The sequence below is a fragment of the Callithrix jacchus genome, chromosome 2 (assembly GCF_049354715.1).
Source record: "Callithrix jacchus isolate 240 chromosome 2, calJac240_pri, whole genome shotgun sequence".
NCBI classification, from domain to species: domain Eukaryota; kingdom Metazoa; phylum Chordata; class Mammalia; order Primates; family Cebidae; genus Callithrix; species Callithrix jacchus.
The window spans coordinates 46,442,556-46,459,100 of NC_133503.1; the positions used below are offsets into that span (position 1 = coordinate 46,442,556).

The window sequence follows — 16,545 nt, forward strand, 5'->3', positions numbered from 1 at the left end:
GTCTAAAGTTTTCTTTTAACAATGTAAACATTTAGCAATGGGGAAATGATCTTTAGCCAAGACACTAATCCTGGACCTATAACTTGGCAAAGTATAACATGAACTTTTGTTCTTTGAGTTGCAACCACATGATGGATGTGCAGTCTGGCAGTTTTTTAGAAGGGTGTGGAGCTCACATATATAAGACATTAAGGCCAAGGTTAAAGCATGACTGATTTCACCGGTAAAGATGCAAGAAGACACTTTTTGTTTAGTCAGTTTATTATTTAGATAGATAGCAAACTAGTAAACCAAAAGGGCCAAACTCCTGTCATTCATCCTCCACACATCAAAAAAGACCACACCCAAACAAAAGGGCCCAATTACTGCACTGTAAGTAGTGGGACCCTTAGTTGCTGAGGAGTGAATAGTAGACTACAACCAAGAGGTTTTGGATCAGTAGTGGGTGGGCCCAGAGTCCTCCTGGACAGTGAAGAATCTTCCTGTCTTGTCTCACAGGAATCTGCTTTATAATTCCCATGAGCAGACACTCCTGCTCTAGAAACCGTATTTATTCCTAGTGATCAAGTCGGGCCAGATCAAGGACAAAGCTCATCAGTCAATCAGAGTTTAGGGTTTTGGAGCCACACCCTCCCATCTAACTCATCTTACACACTCCTCGCTTGTCTGAGTGTAAACCAAACATCTGTTTGATAACGGTCATGGGCAGATGCTATGCATGAAGAGTGGTGGGCAGAGAAAAGTGAGAGACACTGTCCCACGCAGCTTTCTTGGCATATCGTATTGTCTCCATTTGTTTTCTAAAAATAAGCCTTTGTAAATTCTAGTGTTATTTGTCATCTCTCTGCCCATCAAATCTTTGAATTTCATAACTGTTTGAATTCATGAGGCCTTCAGTGAAAAATCCAGCCCATGCTGATAGTTCACCTCCCCTTCCAGTGCTCTCTAGATTTTGAGATGATTCTCTCTCGATTTATTCGTTATTCTGTGTTTCATCCTCCCAGGCTTACATTCCATTTGATTTTCCCTGCAGCACCTAGAAAGCAACTAAAGGTTAACCTTTAATTACATGATACTGATTTACACTAAACAGTATTCAATCAATATGGAAAGCACTGTTGATAAAAAGAATCAAACTCTGTAAAATATTTAAAGAGATTTAATCTGAGTCAAATATGTGTGACCACAGCTCGTGATACAGCCCCAGGAGATTCTAAGAACATATGCCATGGTCGTCTGGCCATGGCATGGTTTTATACAATTTAAGGAAATGTAAGACATTCATCAATACATGTAAGATGTACATTGGTTTGATCAGGAAAGGTAAGATGACTCGAGAGTTGGGGAGAGGTAGGCTTTCAGGTCTTAGATAGATTCAAATATTTTACCTGGCAATTAGTTGAAAGCGTTTATCTAAAGACTTGGAATCAATAGGAGGGCGTGTCTGGGTTAAGATAATAGGTTGGGGAGACCAAGGTTCTTATTATGCACATGAAGTCTCTAGATAGGAGGCTTCAGAGAGAATAGATGATAAATATTTCCTCTCAGACTTAAAAAGGTGACTGATTCTTAGTTAATTCTTTCCTTGATCAGGAAAAAGACTTGGAAAGGCAAAGGGATTCTCTACAGAATGTAGATTTTCTCTACAAGAGATAGCTCTGCAGGGTCATTTCAAAATATGCTAAAGAAATATATTTTGGGGTAAAAAATTTCAATTTTTTTCAGAGGCTGCTATCTGTCATGTTGATATCTTATTGCTAAAAAGAGTCTATTTTATAGGTCTGAAGGTCTCTGTTTCAATATTAATGCTGGTCAGCTGTGCCTAAATTTCAAATGGGAGGAAGGTATAATGAGCCATGTCCAACCCGCACTTTCCATCATGGCCAGAAATAGTGTTTCAGGTTTACTTTAGAATGCCCTTGTCCAAGGGGAGGGGTACATTCAATTATTTGTGGGGCTTAGAATTTTATTTTTGGTTTACAAGAGTTAGAAACAGATTGCTTTGCCCTTCTTTAAGTTATGTGAGATTTATGTAATAAAAGCTGTGACTTTTGGCTATATTTCATATGCTTGTGTTTGTAAAAGAAAGTTTAAGACTCTTCTCCTTTGTAATGTAGGCACAGATGAAGGCCCCATTGGTCCATGCCATTTGCAGCAAATAAAAGAGAGAAAATAAACTCTACTTCAAAGTCTCCAAAGTGACTTCTCAGAGACTGTCTCCTTTTTACCTGGAAGGAAGGCTATTAGTGATGCAAGATCTTTTGTTCCCTAGTTCAGCTAAAATCCAGGTTCTTGTCACATGACCAGGAAAATTTAGGCACACAGACACATTGAAAAGTGAGGAGAGTGGAATTTATTAAATGAAAGTTCTCAGCAAAAAAAAAAAAAAAAAAGGGGAGTCTTGCCAACAGGCTCCTACCTCACAGATTGACGACCAGGCCACCATGCCTGAGCTGAAGAGGCCAGGCTCCTTACCCCTGCATGAGACACGAACCCCGGGTGGTGCTACCCCATTCTCCCAGTGTGCAGGTGGGCCCCCAGTCCATTGCAGGCATGCCCAGACAAGGCCCTGGGCAGGTTTCCCAATTTGCACAAAAGCATCTGATGTAAGCACTTGTGGGGTAGGTCGGAGATTCTCTGGGGATCCTCCCCTTATCTCCCTCCTGTGTCTATCATTCCTCCCTCTAAAGAAGTACATATAACTACTATTAGAATAAGAATAAGAATGAAGAGCAATCTTAACTGCTCCTGCTGATGGAAGGCACTGTTTGGGGACAGTCAGATCTCCCTCAGAGGCCTTATGTAAGGGTCCCTGGTAAAAAGGACCATTGTCCAAGTCTCCAGTTGCATGATCTTTTGGAGTTTGACGGTCTGAGAGTAAGAAGAGACAAATGGAGTTATTAAAAAATATGTATCAGGGCCGGGCTAACACCTATAATCCCAGCACTTTGGGAGGCCAAGGCGGGTGGATCACGAGGTCAAGAGATCGAGACAATCCTGGTCAACATGGTGAAACCCCGTCTCTACTAAAAAAAAAAAAAATACAAAAATTAGCTGGGCATGGTGGCACGCACCTGTAGTCCCAGCTACTCGGGAGGCTGAGGCAGGAGAATTGCTTGAACCCAGGAGGCAGAGGTTGCAGTGAGCCGAGATTGCACCATTGTACTCCACCCTGGGTAACAAGAGTGAAACTTCGTCTCAAAAAAAAAAACATGTATCAGAATGAAGAAAGAGGAGTGGGTAAGGACAGCTCAGAAATCCTGAGGCCTTTTACTGGTTTGCACACAGAGAAGGAGGCCAGAAGCCTGACTGTTAAAGAAATAGCAAACTTTTATCTTTTTGCCAGCACGTCAGGTTTCTGGGTTCCCTTACCCTGAGCCCAATTTTAAGCCAACAAGTTTAAGGTTTGGGAAATTAACTTTCCTGTGTTTGGAGGATGCATCCGAGAGATGTGTCCTGTAGTACAAAGACACAGTTATCTATCAGTGAAGAGAGTACAGAGAAAGAAAAAGGAAAAAGAAATTTTATTTTCATAGGTGTCCCAGGGGTTCAGAATGCATTCAAAAGGGGTAGACTGAAGATGAATGACTACATATCTAGAAAGAGGGGAGCAAGGCATCCCAGGTTTCTTTCCCTTCCTACTGAATATCTGGGGTACATGAGGGAGAGAAAGTGAGATGTTCATTTTTTTTCTTCATCCTATATCCCCAAGTCTTTGCAACCATGAGAGGTTGCTGCCCACAGGTGTCAAAGCTGCTTTCACCCATGTTAACAGGGGTGTGGAGAGTGGGAATATCTGCTCTTACCCACATATGCCCTATCTCCCCTGCTGTTAGTAGCCTTTGAGTTCCCTCTGTCTCATTTATGCCATAGATACTAGCATGACCTTTATCCATAAAATGGGAGACTGGGCTTAACTGGAAGGAATTAGTCATGTTCACCTGCACTGTCCCTTTTAACTTCCATTATCCTCTGAAGGTAAGTAACTCCTTCCTTGCACATCATGCCACCCAATGCCTCAAAGAACTCCAGGACTTGTGCTCACAACTGAAGTTGTCCTGAGGTCCTGTGGCTGGACCCTGAATCCAGAAAGACAGCCTTGGAAAAAAATTACTACTCCTGTAGCCAGCACCTTATTATTATGCATGTTTGAATGACTTTATAGGATTTGATTGCCAAAGAATCTTGCAAAAACAATTTTTTCCCCTAGGGCTGCATACCTATGGTTAGCCATGTTATTTGTGTTCCCATTTTAGACAAGAACGCTAATATCATAGATTAAAAACGTAGAATCCAGTATTACACAAATAGTGAAAACTGAATCCCAGGTTTTTCAAAAGGCACTTTGATTTTAGATCTTCAGCCTATTATTCTATTGAAAGGCTCAGAGAAGACATGCTGTGAATGTACTCAAAATAACTGACACTAGAAAAGGTAACAGAGATGTGTAAATCTTGTCATAGCACATGCATGAGTGGGCTGGGGACAGGTGAGTTCCAGAGAAATGTGGCCCTGAATGTCATTAAGCTGATGCTGTATTATACCAGGGCCAAGGTGGCCCTCAGATTGCTTTCACAACTGGGTAGTTAATGTGATTCTCCAAACTTTAAATAAATAGAAATCTGGGGGAAAATATAGAAAACTAGACGAAAACACTCCTTTTAATCCCAATATAAAAGCTTTACTTCTTTTCAGTATTCTTCCAGGAGAAGGATTCTTTGGGCTCTTTGCCTTCCACCTTCATTTCTGTGAAAGGGTTTGTGCAAGAGGTACTTGAGAATGCTATAATATAGGGCTTTGTTTCTCATGGGAACACGAAGGAAAGCGGAAAACCCTCCAAAGTGTTTAGTGAGAAAACATAACCTTTATGCCTTTCTTTGATGGGGCGAGTCAAGTGGTAGGGACTAGAATTCAGGTCTTCAGTGGGTATATAAATATGTGTGTGTGAAAAGCAGCCATCACACTTTGTGTGCCAAGTGGAACCACTGGCTTGGTAGATTTTGCTACATTTTTTGATTTTTAAACTCCAAAAAAATATCCCAGATAACTGTCATGAAGCTGGTAACTATCTTCCTGCTGATGACCATCAGCCTTTGTAGTTACTCTGGTAAGTAACTGGAATACATCTGGAGTATATGATGTTTCTCTACTTTTCTGTTAATAAGAACACAGCTAATGAGCCTTGACTCACTGACAGTAGAATATGGTAGTAGGAATTTATTTTATTTTATTTTTAAGTTTTATTTTTAACAGACATAATAATTGCACATACTTGTAGGGTTGGAAGGAGTTCTGGAATCACAGGAGATGGTGATGTTGGAAAGTATTTCAGATACCCACCATCTAAGCTCTAACCCAATATAAGTATTCTCCTTAATACATCTTGTATAGGAGGTTAGCCAACTTCCACCAAGGATAAACAAAGCACATTTCACTGCTGGATATTGGTCACCATTAATTTTTCTTATTTTCTTCAACCTTGAGTCAAAATCTGACTTTGTAATTTATTTCTTCTGTGCCTTTAAACTATAGGAGTCATTCTTGCTATCACTTCCAATTAACCAGTTTGCTAGCGTGGTACTCCTGAGACAGCTACATTCATCTTTCATCCACTCAGTGGATATTTATTGAGTGGCTACAGTTTGTTGGGCACTGGATAAGCATTGGAAGATTTAGACATAAATAAGTCATAAATATTTTTCTTAACATGCTTATAGTCTGGTAGGGGAGATAAGCCTCCTACAGAAGTTACTATAATTCTAGACTACTGTAAATGCACTGTAAGATATGCAGATAGAACTCTGTGTGTTGGTGGGTGAAGAGATCGATCTTCAGGTAAGGATATAGAAGCTTCTTGGCTTCTTGGAGGAGAATGGGAACTGATTTCTTTTTTGGAAGAAATCATTGTAACTATCAGGAAGATAGTTTGGGTACATGGAAAAAACATTTCATGATGACCATTGCTCATTGAGAGAACAGAAGTCTTTGAAGATCTTCTCCTAGGGAGCTCTAAATACATACAGAGAAGATATTCTCCAAAATGTCTGAAATAAGAAGTATGGAGATTAATTATGAAAAATTGATTGCTGCCCACACCTACACTGGCAACTTTGACTTGTGATGTTTGTTGAATTTCTGAAAAAAATTGTAACTTCACCAGTTTTGGATATTTCATTGTTCTCTAGTGTCCAGGGACAAGTATCTATGGGCAAAGGTGGTAGCAGAAAGGAGATAAAGAAAATAAATATTGCCCCCTCTGGGTGAGAATTTTGGAGGGACAATAGGTGATAGAAATGGGGAAAAAATGTATGTACAGGCTCCATTTTAATAATTTGAATGGGGAAATAACAGGTTTCCAAAGGAAAATAAGCTATGGCAGGTCTTAGCCAGTAGGAGGATATGTATTTTTACATGTGTTCTCACATACGTGTGTGCATTTATATATCTGTACACATTTTTGTAAAAATATATGTCATAAATATTTTTCTCAATATCTACTGACCCCCACCCCCCAATTAATCTTCTATGGGAAAGTTATATTTCTAAAGAAAAAGATGCAAAATGCAATTGTCCTATGTAAAAGCCTTGATAGTGCTCCATTGCCCACAGGAAAAAATTTCAAACTCCTTTGTGTGACATCCAGCATTTTTAAAAAATCTGATTTCACTCAACTTTTGCAGTCTCACTCCCTTTTTCTTTCATCCACTGGTCATAGCCTATTAGAAATCTACACTCCAGTCGTCTGGGCAGAAGGCTCACCATCCTGCATATGCACTTATATCTTAACATCTCTGTGCTCTTATTGGTCATGTTTCTAAAATGCTCCTCCTCTTCTTTACCTTATGATCCTGACTTTTGCCTCAAGACATAGCTCTAACACTTCTGAAAATTTCTGCAGCACTTTCTCACATTAGAATTAGTCATCTCTTTCTTGTGTTTCCATAGAGCTCTGTCCATAATGTTAGCATAGCACACGCTACACTGTGGTGTACATAGATCTTTATCATCCACTGGACTGTGTGAAGTCTCTGAATGGAATCTTTGTCCTGTTTGCCTATGTATCTGCACAGACTAGCAGAGAGTGGCACTCAATTATGTTCGTAGTGTTGAGTTGATTGGTTGGGAGCAGTCTCCTGGGCTGCGGTGGGGTCCATTCTTGTCCCTGTGTGGATATTCACTACGGCATATCTCCTTTAGTTTCAAAGCTGTGAGCTGTGGAGATAGCCACATACAAAATACCATCCCCTTCAGTCAATCACAAGGATTTGTTGAATGCTTGCTCTGTGCCAGGCATGGGTGCAGTAGTGAACAAAACAAACATTCCTTGTTCTCATGGAGCCTCCATTCTAATGAGAAAATAAAGACAATAAAAATAGTAAATGAAGAGTTGCTTTTTTAGGTAATGTTAAGAAAAAATAAAGAACAGAGAGTGACAGAGACCGTTCATTGTAGGCTTTTCTGAGGAGGTAACATTTGAAGATAGTCCAGAGAATGTGGGGAAGAAATATATATAGCTAACTGAGGGGAAAAAAGTTCTAGATAGATGGAATAGCAGGTGCAAAGGCCTAGAGGCAGAAGTTCTTGATAGAAATAAAATGAGTGCGTCTGGAATGGAGGTATTGATGGACACAGGGGAAGATGATGAAGTCAGAGTTTGGGCCCAGATGTGCCTGTCTCACTTGGTTTCTCCTTTGCCTGCAGCTACTGCCTTCCTCATCAACAAAGTGCCCCTTCCTGTTGACAAGTTGGCACCTTTACCTCTGGACAACATTCTTCCCTTTATGGATCCATTAAAGCTTCTTCTTAAAACACTGGGCATTTCTGTTGAGCACCTTGTGGAGGGGTTAAGGAAGTGTGTGAATGAGCTGGGACCAGAGGCTTCTGAAGCTGTGAAGAAACTGCTGGTAACTGCAGCTTGGGAGGCGAATCTGCTAAAGGGGAGGGCATGGTGACCCTGAATGTCCACCTCATCCTCCTGTCCCTTGTAAATGTGCATTTATACTGATTATACTCATAGGAAGTTTGCATGTCCTGGAATCTCAGGGAAAGTACAATTTCTACATGTCCAGGAAGCATTTTTGAATGAAAGAGACATGTGTTATAGTTATGACATTACCATTTACCACTTTCATCATTGTGGATGAGACTTAATCACTCTGAGTTTTTGTTTCTGCATCAGTAAGATGCTGGCCAAACAGGATACTGGAAGTGAATATTTTTTGAAACATGCTAATTACATGTAAGCTTCTCTAATTTTTGTTGTCCTTCTGCCTTTCAGGAGGCGCTATCACACTTGGTGTGACGTCAAGATAAAGAAAGATCAGAGGTGAATGTGGACGGAGGATGATACTCCCTATCCTTCCTGGCTGAAACCCATTCTACCAATTACAGACCAAATGCCCTAAAATGTAGTGACCATGAAAACAAATAAAGCAATGAATAGATTTTTCAGTTGTCCTATTTTTATTTCTGGGGACTCTATTCAGAAGGACATACCCAGATTAGATTTTCCTTGAATCATAAACTCGAGAGAGCCTGTTTTTATAAAGACAATCCAGAATCTTAAGACATAATCATACCTTCTCCTTTCCTTAAGTTAAACATTTTTATTTTTCTCAACTGTTTTTTATCTCAGTGTTTCCAGACCCTTCACTTTCCTATCCCCATCTTAAAGAAATTTTTACAATTAAAAAATTTAAAAAAGAGTTTTCAAAATATTGTCTGATAAGACAAGTGTCTTACTAACTTCATTGGTTTGGCTTCTGTGTCAGTAGATTCCTAGTTTACATTAAGTTTGTAGTTAAGCTATGGCCACTCAATAGCTTTCACAGATCCTTCCACTTGGGCCTTTTCTACATCATCCTTAGGCAAATGGGTGATGAACTGTGTTTTCTTTCCTCTATTCAATCATCTACAATGATGAAAGAATTAGCTTTCCAAGGAATAATTCTGGTAATGTCATGACAGAGTAGATTTCAAGCTCCTCAGCAGGGCATACAATGCTGTTCATGATCTGGCCTTTGGTTACACATCTGGTCTTCTTATCTACATTCCTTTCTTCACATGTGCTCTACTCCAGCCACACTGAACAGATAACTAAATCCTTTTCTTGCTAACATTCTTATACCTTAATGAAAAATAAAGTTTCTTCCTACCTAGAATGTCTGCAACCATTGGCCTTCAGACCCAGCCTGTGCCAGTCTTGGGACTATTTGCTTTCAGGTCCATTCCCTACCTTTCTCCCGCTCTGCTCTCCTCTGTGTTGAGGGAGGATAGGAGACATGATGCTGATTCCTGCAGCTTGCATTTCTCAGGTTCCCAAATCATTTGACATTTGGGCTAGGTTCTGCCCCTAGGAGGTGCAGGCAGTAGATAGGAAGTAGGAAAAAAGGAAAACTATTGAATGGCGCCTTCTGGCTCTGTATTTGGGAGAAGTCTCTGGAAATGGCTGTAGCATGTCTTAGGCTCCAGGTCCTTCTAGATAGGCCTGCCTTGGTTCCGGCTTTAGCTGGGTGAGTCTTCTGGCCTCTGGTCACACCACCTCCTTTGTTTTCCTCTCCAGCTGAAGTTGTTCATGGTTTCCTCCTGTTGTTAGTTTCTGGGTGCCTCCCCATCACCTACTTGACTTTTTAGCTTTTCTCATGTCTATTCAATCAGTTCTTTCATTATCTTCCTTCTGTTCTAAGTACTTTGAGTAGTTTCTGTTTCCTAATTGATTCCTAATTAAGGCAATGTTAAATATTATCTCTAGGAATATTATCTTAATTTCCTACTATTGTTTTGCTTCCGTTTTTTGGCAACTAAAATAGGTTTCACTTTGTGAAATTTTCTATTTTATTTCCTCATTTTATCTGCGTCTCATTGATAGATTAGGTTGCCCAGCTACAGTAATAAATAATTCCAAATCTCAGTGGCTTAAGTGCACAGCATTTGACCTTATTCCTCATACTGTACGGTCATCTTTGGTTGGCTATACCTATGATCAATGTTTTATGAATTCTGTAACAGGAGCTGATGGAATAGTTTGTCTGGAGCATTTTGCTTATTATATTTACAGTGAAAGAGAACTTGGTGAACCATGAGTTAACTCTTAAAGCTTCTTCTTAAAAGTGAAATACATCAATTCCAGCCATGTTTAATTAGCCAGAGCAAGTCATTTGACCATGCTTGACTTCTTTAGGAAGAGGATGTATAATTATCCTATAGAAAAAAGCAGTGCCAAATATGATTAATGTAATGTAATTTACCACATTTCTTGATGACTTCAAAGTAATTGTCACCTTAGATGCCTCTATCCTACTTGTACTTTTCTTTTCTATTGAATTATGTGCCATCTTTCCTCCTACTTTAGTTTTCTATTTGACCATTATTTTTGAGTTTCTTTAAATAGCTCTTATTATGTTTGATTTCCCTTGAATGTTGATACCTCCAAAGATTCTTAACTTGGTTTCCCTTCTACTTTTATTCTGTGCATAACCTTCATTGGGGAATCTTATGTACTACCATAGATACCAATATAGTCTCCACGTAGGAACTACAAAATCTATAGCTACAATCTGTGGTTTTTTTTTTAAGAAGAGATTTAGTTACCTATAAGACGCTTCCAAGAGATGCTCTTTTTTTAGTTTTAATTCAACAGATTTTTACCTGAGCTCATTGTTTCTCTTTCAAAACACACTCCTATATTCTACTTCGCTATTAATTTTACAGCACAGACATGTTCATGGTTGCCTGAGACAGAAACTTAGCAATAATCCTAAGTACTCCCTCTCATCAGCCTCCCTTCTGATTGGTAAGCAAGCTTCTTATTATAAACCCTTTTCACATCTATTGCATACATTTTTCATGATCACAACTGGTACTGTTCTTCTTAAAATTTTATTATTTCTTTCTTGCCTTTCTTTTTCTTTTTTTTGAGATAGAATCTCACTCTAGCACCCAGGCTGAAGTGCTGTGGTGCCATCACAGCTCACTGCAGCCTGGACCTCCTGGGCTCAGATGATCCTCCCACCTTAGCCTTCTGAGTAGCTAGGACTATAGGCACACACCATCACACCTCACTAATTTTCTTTGTATTTTTTTTACATACTATGTTGATCAAGCTAGTCTTGCACCCCTGGGCTCAAGCAGTCCTCCTGCATCAGCTTCCCAGAGTGCTGGGATGACAGGTGTGAACCGCTGTTCCCAGCCCAAGATCTTGTCATTTCTCATCAAACTACTATGTTAATCTCTCAAGTGACCTTTGTATTCCCAAAGGTCCCCTTCTAATCCATCAGCTACACACAGAAAGTGGCTTTCTAAAATACAGGAATCATTCCCGAACTTCAAACTCATCAATAGTTTTTCAGTGCTGATTGATAAAAAGAGTCAGATACTATATCAAATCAACAGACACATTCATAATATAGGTTTAAACATATGTGTTTTCATACTTATTTCAAAGTCTCTTTTCTAGACTGTGAAGTTAAATTGATAGTGACTCTAATGTACATGTCTGTATCCTCAGCACATTGCACAGAGCCTGAAGATAGCGTTGGTTCTGTGTTTACTGAATGGGTTTGTTTTTGTTAAGTTTTATCTGATTGGGTTGGCCCCTTTGTTTTGTCCACCAGTAATATTATTAAGCCATTCACTGCTATCTCTTCCAGTGTTTTGCATGTTTGAGAAGGATGCCTCTCTATGCCTTCATCAAGTTATTAAATGGAAAAGATTGGGGGTAAAGTTTTCTGCCACTGTACTCAGAGTAATAGCAGTAATCTGGCAATTTACTGGGTTTAAAGTTTTTTTTTCCCCAGAGGTTTATCAAAGAGAGTGATTAAGAAGGAATATGGGGACATATTATATTTGGGAAGCCAGGCAGAAACTGATGATAAACATTATCATAAAAGTGACAACACCAAATGCTGGTGAGGATGTAGAGAAGCTGGATCACTCACACATTGTTGGTATGAAAGTAAAGCAGAACAGTCACTCTGGCAAAATAGTTTGACATTTTCTTAAAAAAACTAAACATGTAACTACCATTAAACCCAGTAATTGTAGTCTTGGGCATCCATCCCAGAGAAACAAAAACTTATGTTTATGCAAAAACCTGTACACAAATGTTCATAACAATTTTATTTTTAGTAGCCCCAAACTGGAAACAACACGGTTGTTCTTCAATGGATGAATTGCCAAACTTTTGTACATCGGTGTAATGAAATACTACTCAACAAAAAAGGAGAACAAGCTATTTATATTCACAGTAACCTGGATTTATCCAGGATATATATATATATATACACACACATACATATATATGTGTATATTCTCTAAGGATTTAGAGAATTACACTAAGTGAAAAAAGTCAAACCCCAAAGGTTAAATGCTGTGTAATTTTATTTATATAACATTTTCAAAATGACAAAATGATAGAAATAAAAAACAAATTTGTGATTTCCAGAGGTTAAGGAGAGGGTGGGGGCAGGAAGGAAATGAGCATGCTATATAAGGGTTGTGTGAGAGATCCTTATGAGGACAGAATTGTATGGTATCAATGTCAGCATACTGGTTTAGATATGGTAGCATAGTTTTGCAAGATACTACCATTGGAGGAAACTTGGTAGAAAATATGCTGGATTGCTCTGCATGATTTCTTAAACCCTCATGTGAATCTAAAATTATCTAAAAATAAAAATTTAAAAATGATTTTAAAGATATCAGAATATAGAAATATATAATATACATATAATTATATGGAATATAATTCACATAGGTGATATATAATTATAATGATATACAACTATAATTATGTATAAATGTAGTTACATATATGCATATATGTAACTTTCATTCTCTTCATCCATAAATTCCACAAATTAGAGGAAACTACTGTTCACATTTTGATGTACTTTTATCATGACATTTTCTAAATTTTTACAAACATATATGAATGACACATCTTATTTAAATTGTTATCTATGTGAATATTAATTTATATAATGTATATTATATTGTTTTGAATTTTTTCTTTTTTGTTATCATAAAAAGTGCTACAGTGAACATGCATATATTTGCATACATTTTTGCCTTTATGTCTTCAGAAAAATCCTGGAAATGGAAATGCAAGGTCCGGAATTATATGATGTCTAAAGTTTTGATAGCTAGTCACACATTTCAATTGGAAAGAACAGTTGGTATCTCAGGTGATTGAGGTCAGAGAAGTGCCATTTCCAAAGATGGGATTAAGGACCCAGGACAATGCCTAGGGTGCGACTGTTCTCCCTGAGCTAGCTGTAAGTCACTTTTTATTATGTGCTGGAGTGTCAAGAGATGCAAGGTATGAATGATGTGATTTCTGGGTTTCATGTCTAGGATAGTCATTACAAACAGACAGGTACATACTATTTATTTGCCACATTATTTTTTATTTAAGGAAGCAACCAGATGAAGAGCTCTCAGCCTATTGAGTTAGATTAAAGACAGCAGAGGGCGCTCATAGGATATTAGCAAAATCAAGGAGAACATTTGTGTATATATGCAAGATAGATAACAAGAAATATAAGCACCTTCTATTGCACTAACATTTTTACTGGGGATTCACAACTAAATGGCAACTGCCTGATGCTCCCCCTTTCTAGTAACTACCACTGACTTCATTTTAAGCATTGTTAAATGGTGCCTTCTTTGTTCTGTCATTAACTGTCTCATTATCAAATGAGAACTTGTTTCTGATTATATACTGACAATGACCATGATAACAGTGATAGCTATCAGTCATTTATTGTTTCCTCTATATATTTTTGATTCAACAAATAATGATTGAATATTGACTGCAGGATCTTTGCTAGACAGAAAGCATACAGTAATAAGCAAACTGTCATGACCCATATCTCCATAGAAACCGCACAAATAAGCATGGGTAAATGGATAATTATAAGTTATGATAAAAAACAATAATAATAACAAAAAGAATCGGGGGGCTGGGCGCGGTGGCTCACGCCTGTAATCCCAGCACTTTGGGAGGCTGAGGAGGGTGGATCACAAGGTCAAGAGATCGGGACCATCCTGATCAACATGGTGAAACCCCATCTCTACTAAAAATACAAAAAAGTTAGCTGGGCACGGTGGTGCCTGCCTGTAATCCCAGCTACTCAGGAGGCTGAGGCAGGAGAATTGCCTGAACTCAGGAGGTGGAGGTTGCGGTGAGCCGAGATCGTGCCATTGGACTCCAGGCTGGGTAACAAGAGCAAAACTCCACCTCAAAAAAAAAAAACAAAAAACAAAAAACAAAAAAAAAGCTAAAAGAATCGGATCCTAAGAAAGGTAATAGTGACAAGAGGTTTCCTGTTTATTTCAGGTCATTTCTATGGACATGCAAAATTAGGACTTGAGGTTGTGCAGAACCCGTTATAACCAAATAATAATCTGTGTAGAAGGTACTGAGCATGTGACTATCCTGAGGATAAGGAGAACTTGGCTTCTTCAAAGAACTGAAACATCACCTGCGTGGCTGCAGCCTTGGGAGCAGGAACACAGGGATACAAGCCAAGGTCAAACCAGGCATTGGGTATCATGGTCATGGCCCTGTTTTTATCTTAAGAGCCCAGGAAAACCTTGGAAAGTTTTGTATCCAATTTTCTCTGTATCCCTGAGTAGCAACACTGCATATCCACTTGCATTAGTCAGATTCCTACAAGTCATTCCTGATACTCCCCTCTCCCTGACACGTCATATTGAACTCACCACCATGTCCTATCAACCTCATGTCTTAATATTCTCTTCAATCCTTCCACCCTTCCACATGGCTCTGTCTGCATTGACCCTCCCTTGCTGAAGAGCCTCTTGGCTGGCTTCCTGCTTTACTCTGGACCCCTCTGTCTAGCCCGCACAACAGCCAAGTGATGTTTTAAACATGCAGCTATGATCATATGTATTCCAATGTTCAAAACCCTTTGGTGCCTTTCCATTGTTGGATTTAAGAGTAAAACCCTGACCATGACCTACAAGGTCCTGCAAGACTTACCTTCCCTAACTCTCATTTGCTTTCCAGCCACCTTGATCTTCCTTCATGGCTAGAGCACGGGATACCTGGAACAGGGCTTTTACAAATGCCATCCACTCAACTATACATGCTTCTTCCCCTTCATTTCCTTATGAATTTTGTCCTATTGAACTACTTTATTTCTCTTTTTAAATCTCAGCATATATCTCCCTTCCTTAGGAAAATTCCCTCACCTAGTCGATGACCATTTGTTACGGCTTCCGAGAGGACCATCTTCCTTCCTTCCTGAGCAAGTCTCTCAAAACATAATTACAGATTTATGTAAGATTATTTGATGATTCTTTGTATCTCCCATTTATTTGTGAGCTCCAAGATGGTTCAGTACTTAAATTGTGTCATGGTTTTGTGAGCATATACGTATGTTAAAATTCTTTAAATGTAGGCTTTAAATGCATGCAATTTATTGTACATCAATATAAAGTTTATTGTACTTCAATATAAAGTTTAGAAAATTATTCACATGCTGTGAGTCAATAAAGTGTTCATTTGGGCCAATAAAGGAATTGCTACACTTTGAAGGCTTTTTTTTTTTTTTTCTTTTTTTTATAATATCCATTAGCATTTTTGAAAATGCCCTTTGATCTTACATTCAATTTTTGGAAATCTTTTATAAAAATATTTATATACAAATATTAGTGCACATGTTTATACATACAAGCATATTATTGCAGAATCCTTTGAAAAACTGAAAAAATAGAAACAATGTGAAAGTCCATCCATAGGGAAATTATTAGATATTGAATAGCTTTTTAATGATTTCTATCTCTTTATCTAAATGTCATGAGAAATTATTCAAGAAGACAGTCAAGCTACAGAGTAGGTCATCGACCTAACCCCCCTGACCCACATGTGATTTTGTTTAGATATGTTTGAACAGACAAGGACAATATTGATTGCTGATATGGCTGGTTTGGGAATAATGGAATTAATGTGGGAGATTGTTAACTTTTAAAAGTATATACAAATTTCCATATTCTCCTCATTTTTCCCTCTCACATGGTAAGCATATGCCACTTTAATAATTTTTGAATGTGAATTTTGAAGAAATCATTTTGCCAGTTAGTACACATTAAAAAGTAATTCCTGCCACCTAGGAGATGGGTTTTTAGGTGAAGCAAACCACCGTGGCACACGTTTACCTATATAACAAACCTGCACATCCTGCACACATATCCCAGAACACAAAAGAAAATTAAATTTTTAAAAAAGAAAGTTAATTCCTCTCACTCTCAAAATAAATACAAAAGCAAATCAGTCACACAGACTGATTGGTAGAAGCTCTTACAAGTTTGGCTCCAGCATTACCCAACTGGGCAATCTTGTCAGATTCTCAATTGCATTACTTCAAAAGGGAATAATCATATCTAATTTTTGTACTAAATATGAGGAGTCAATGAAGAAACATTCATGCATGGATGGTGTCCTAACGATATCTTTTTTTTTTTTTTTTTAAGAAAGGTAGGTAGGTTTGAAGGATTGTAGGGCTATCTTTGAATGCCAGG

At 38.4% G+C, this 16,545-nt stretch overlaps 1 protein-coding gene across 1 annotated transcript; it reads left to right on the plus strand.

Annotated features, from left to right (window-relative positions):
• The first annotated feature begins 4,960 nt into the window (after nt 1-4,960).
• On the plus strand, nt 4,961-8,444 carry SCGB3A2 (secretoglobin family 3A member 2). The gene is made up of 3 exons (XM_002744341.6): nt 4,961-5,107; nt 7,702-7,904; nt 8,279-8,444. Exons 1-3 carry the CDS (start codon nt 5,053-5,055, stop codon nt 8,300-8,302), a joined length of 282 nt encoding a protein of 93 aa, XP_002744387.1. The 5' UTR covers nt 4,961-5,052; the 3' UTR covers nt 8,303-8,444.
• Nucleotides 8,445-16,545: the final 8,101 nt, after the last annotated feature.

Coding starts and splice junctions, on each gene's coding strand:
- SCGB3A2 (XM_002744341.6), top strand. CDS start 5,053: ATGAAGCTGGTAACTATCTTCCTGCTGATGACCATCAGCCTTTGTAGT. Junction 5,108..7,701: donor CAGCCTTTGTAGTTACTCTG/GTAAGTAACTGG, acceptor CTTTGCCTGCAG/CTACTGCCTTCCTCATCAAC. Junction 7,905..8,278: donor AAGCTGTGAAGAAACTGCTG/GTAACTGCAGCT, acceptor TCTGCCTTTCAG/GAGGCGCTATCACACTTGGT.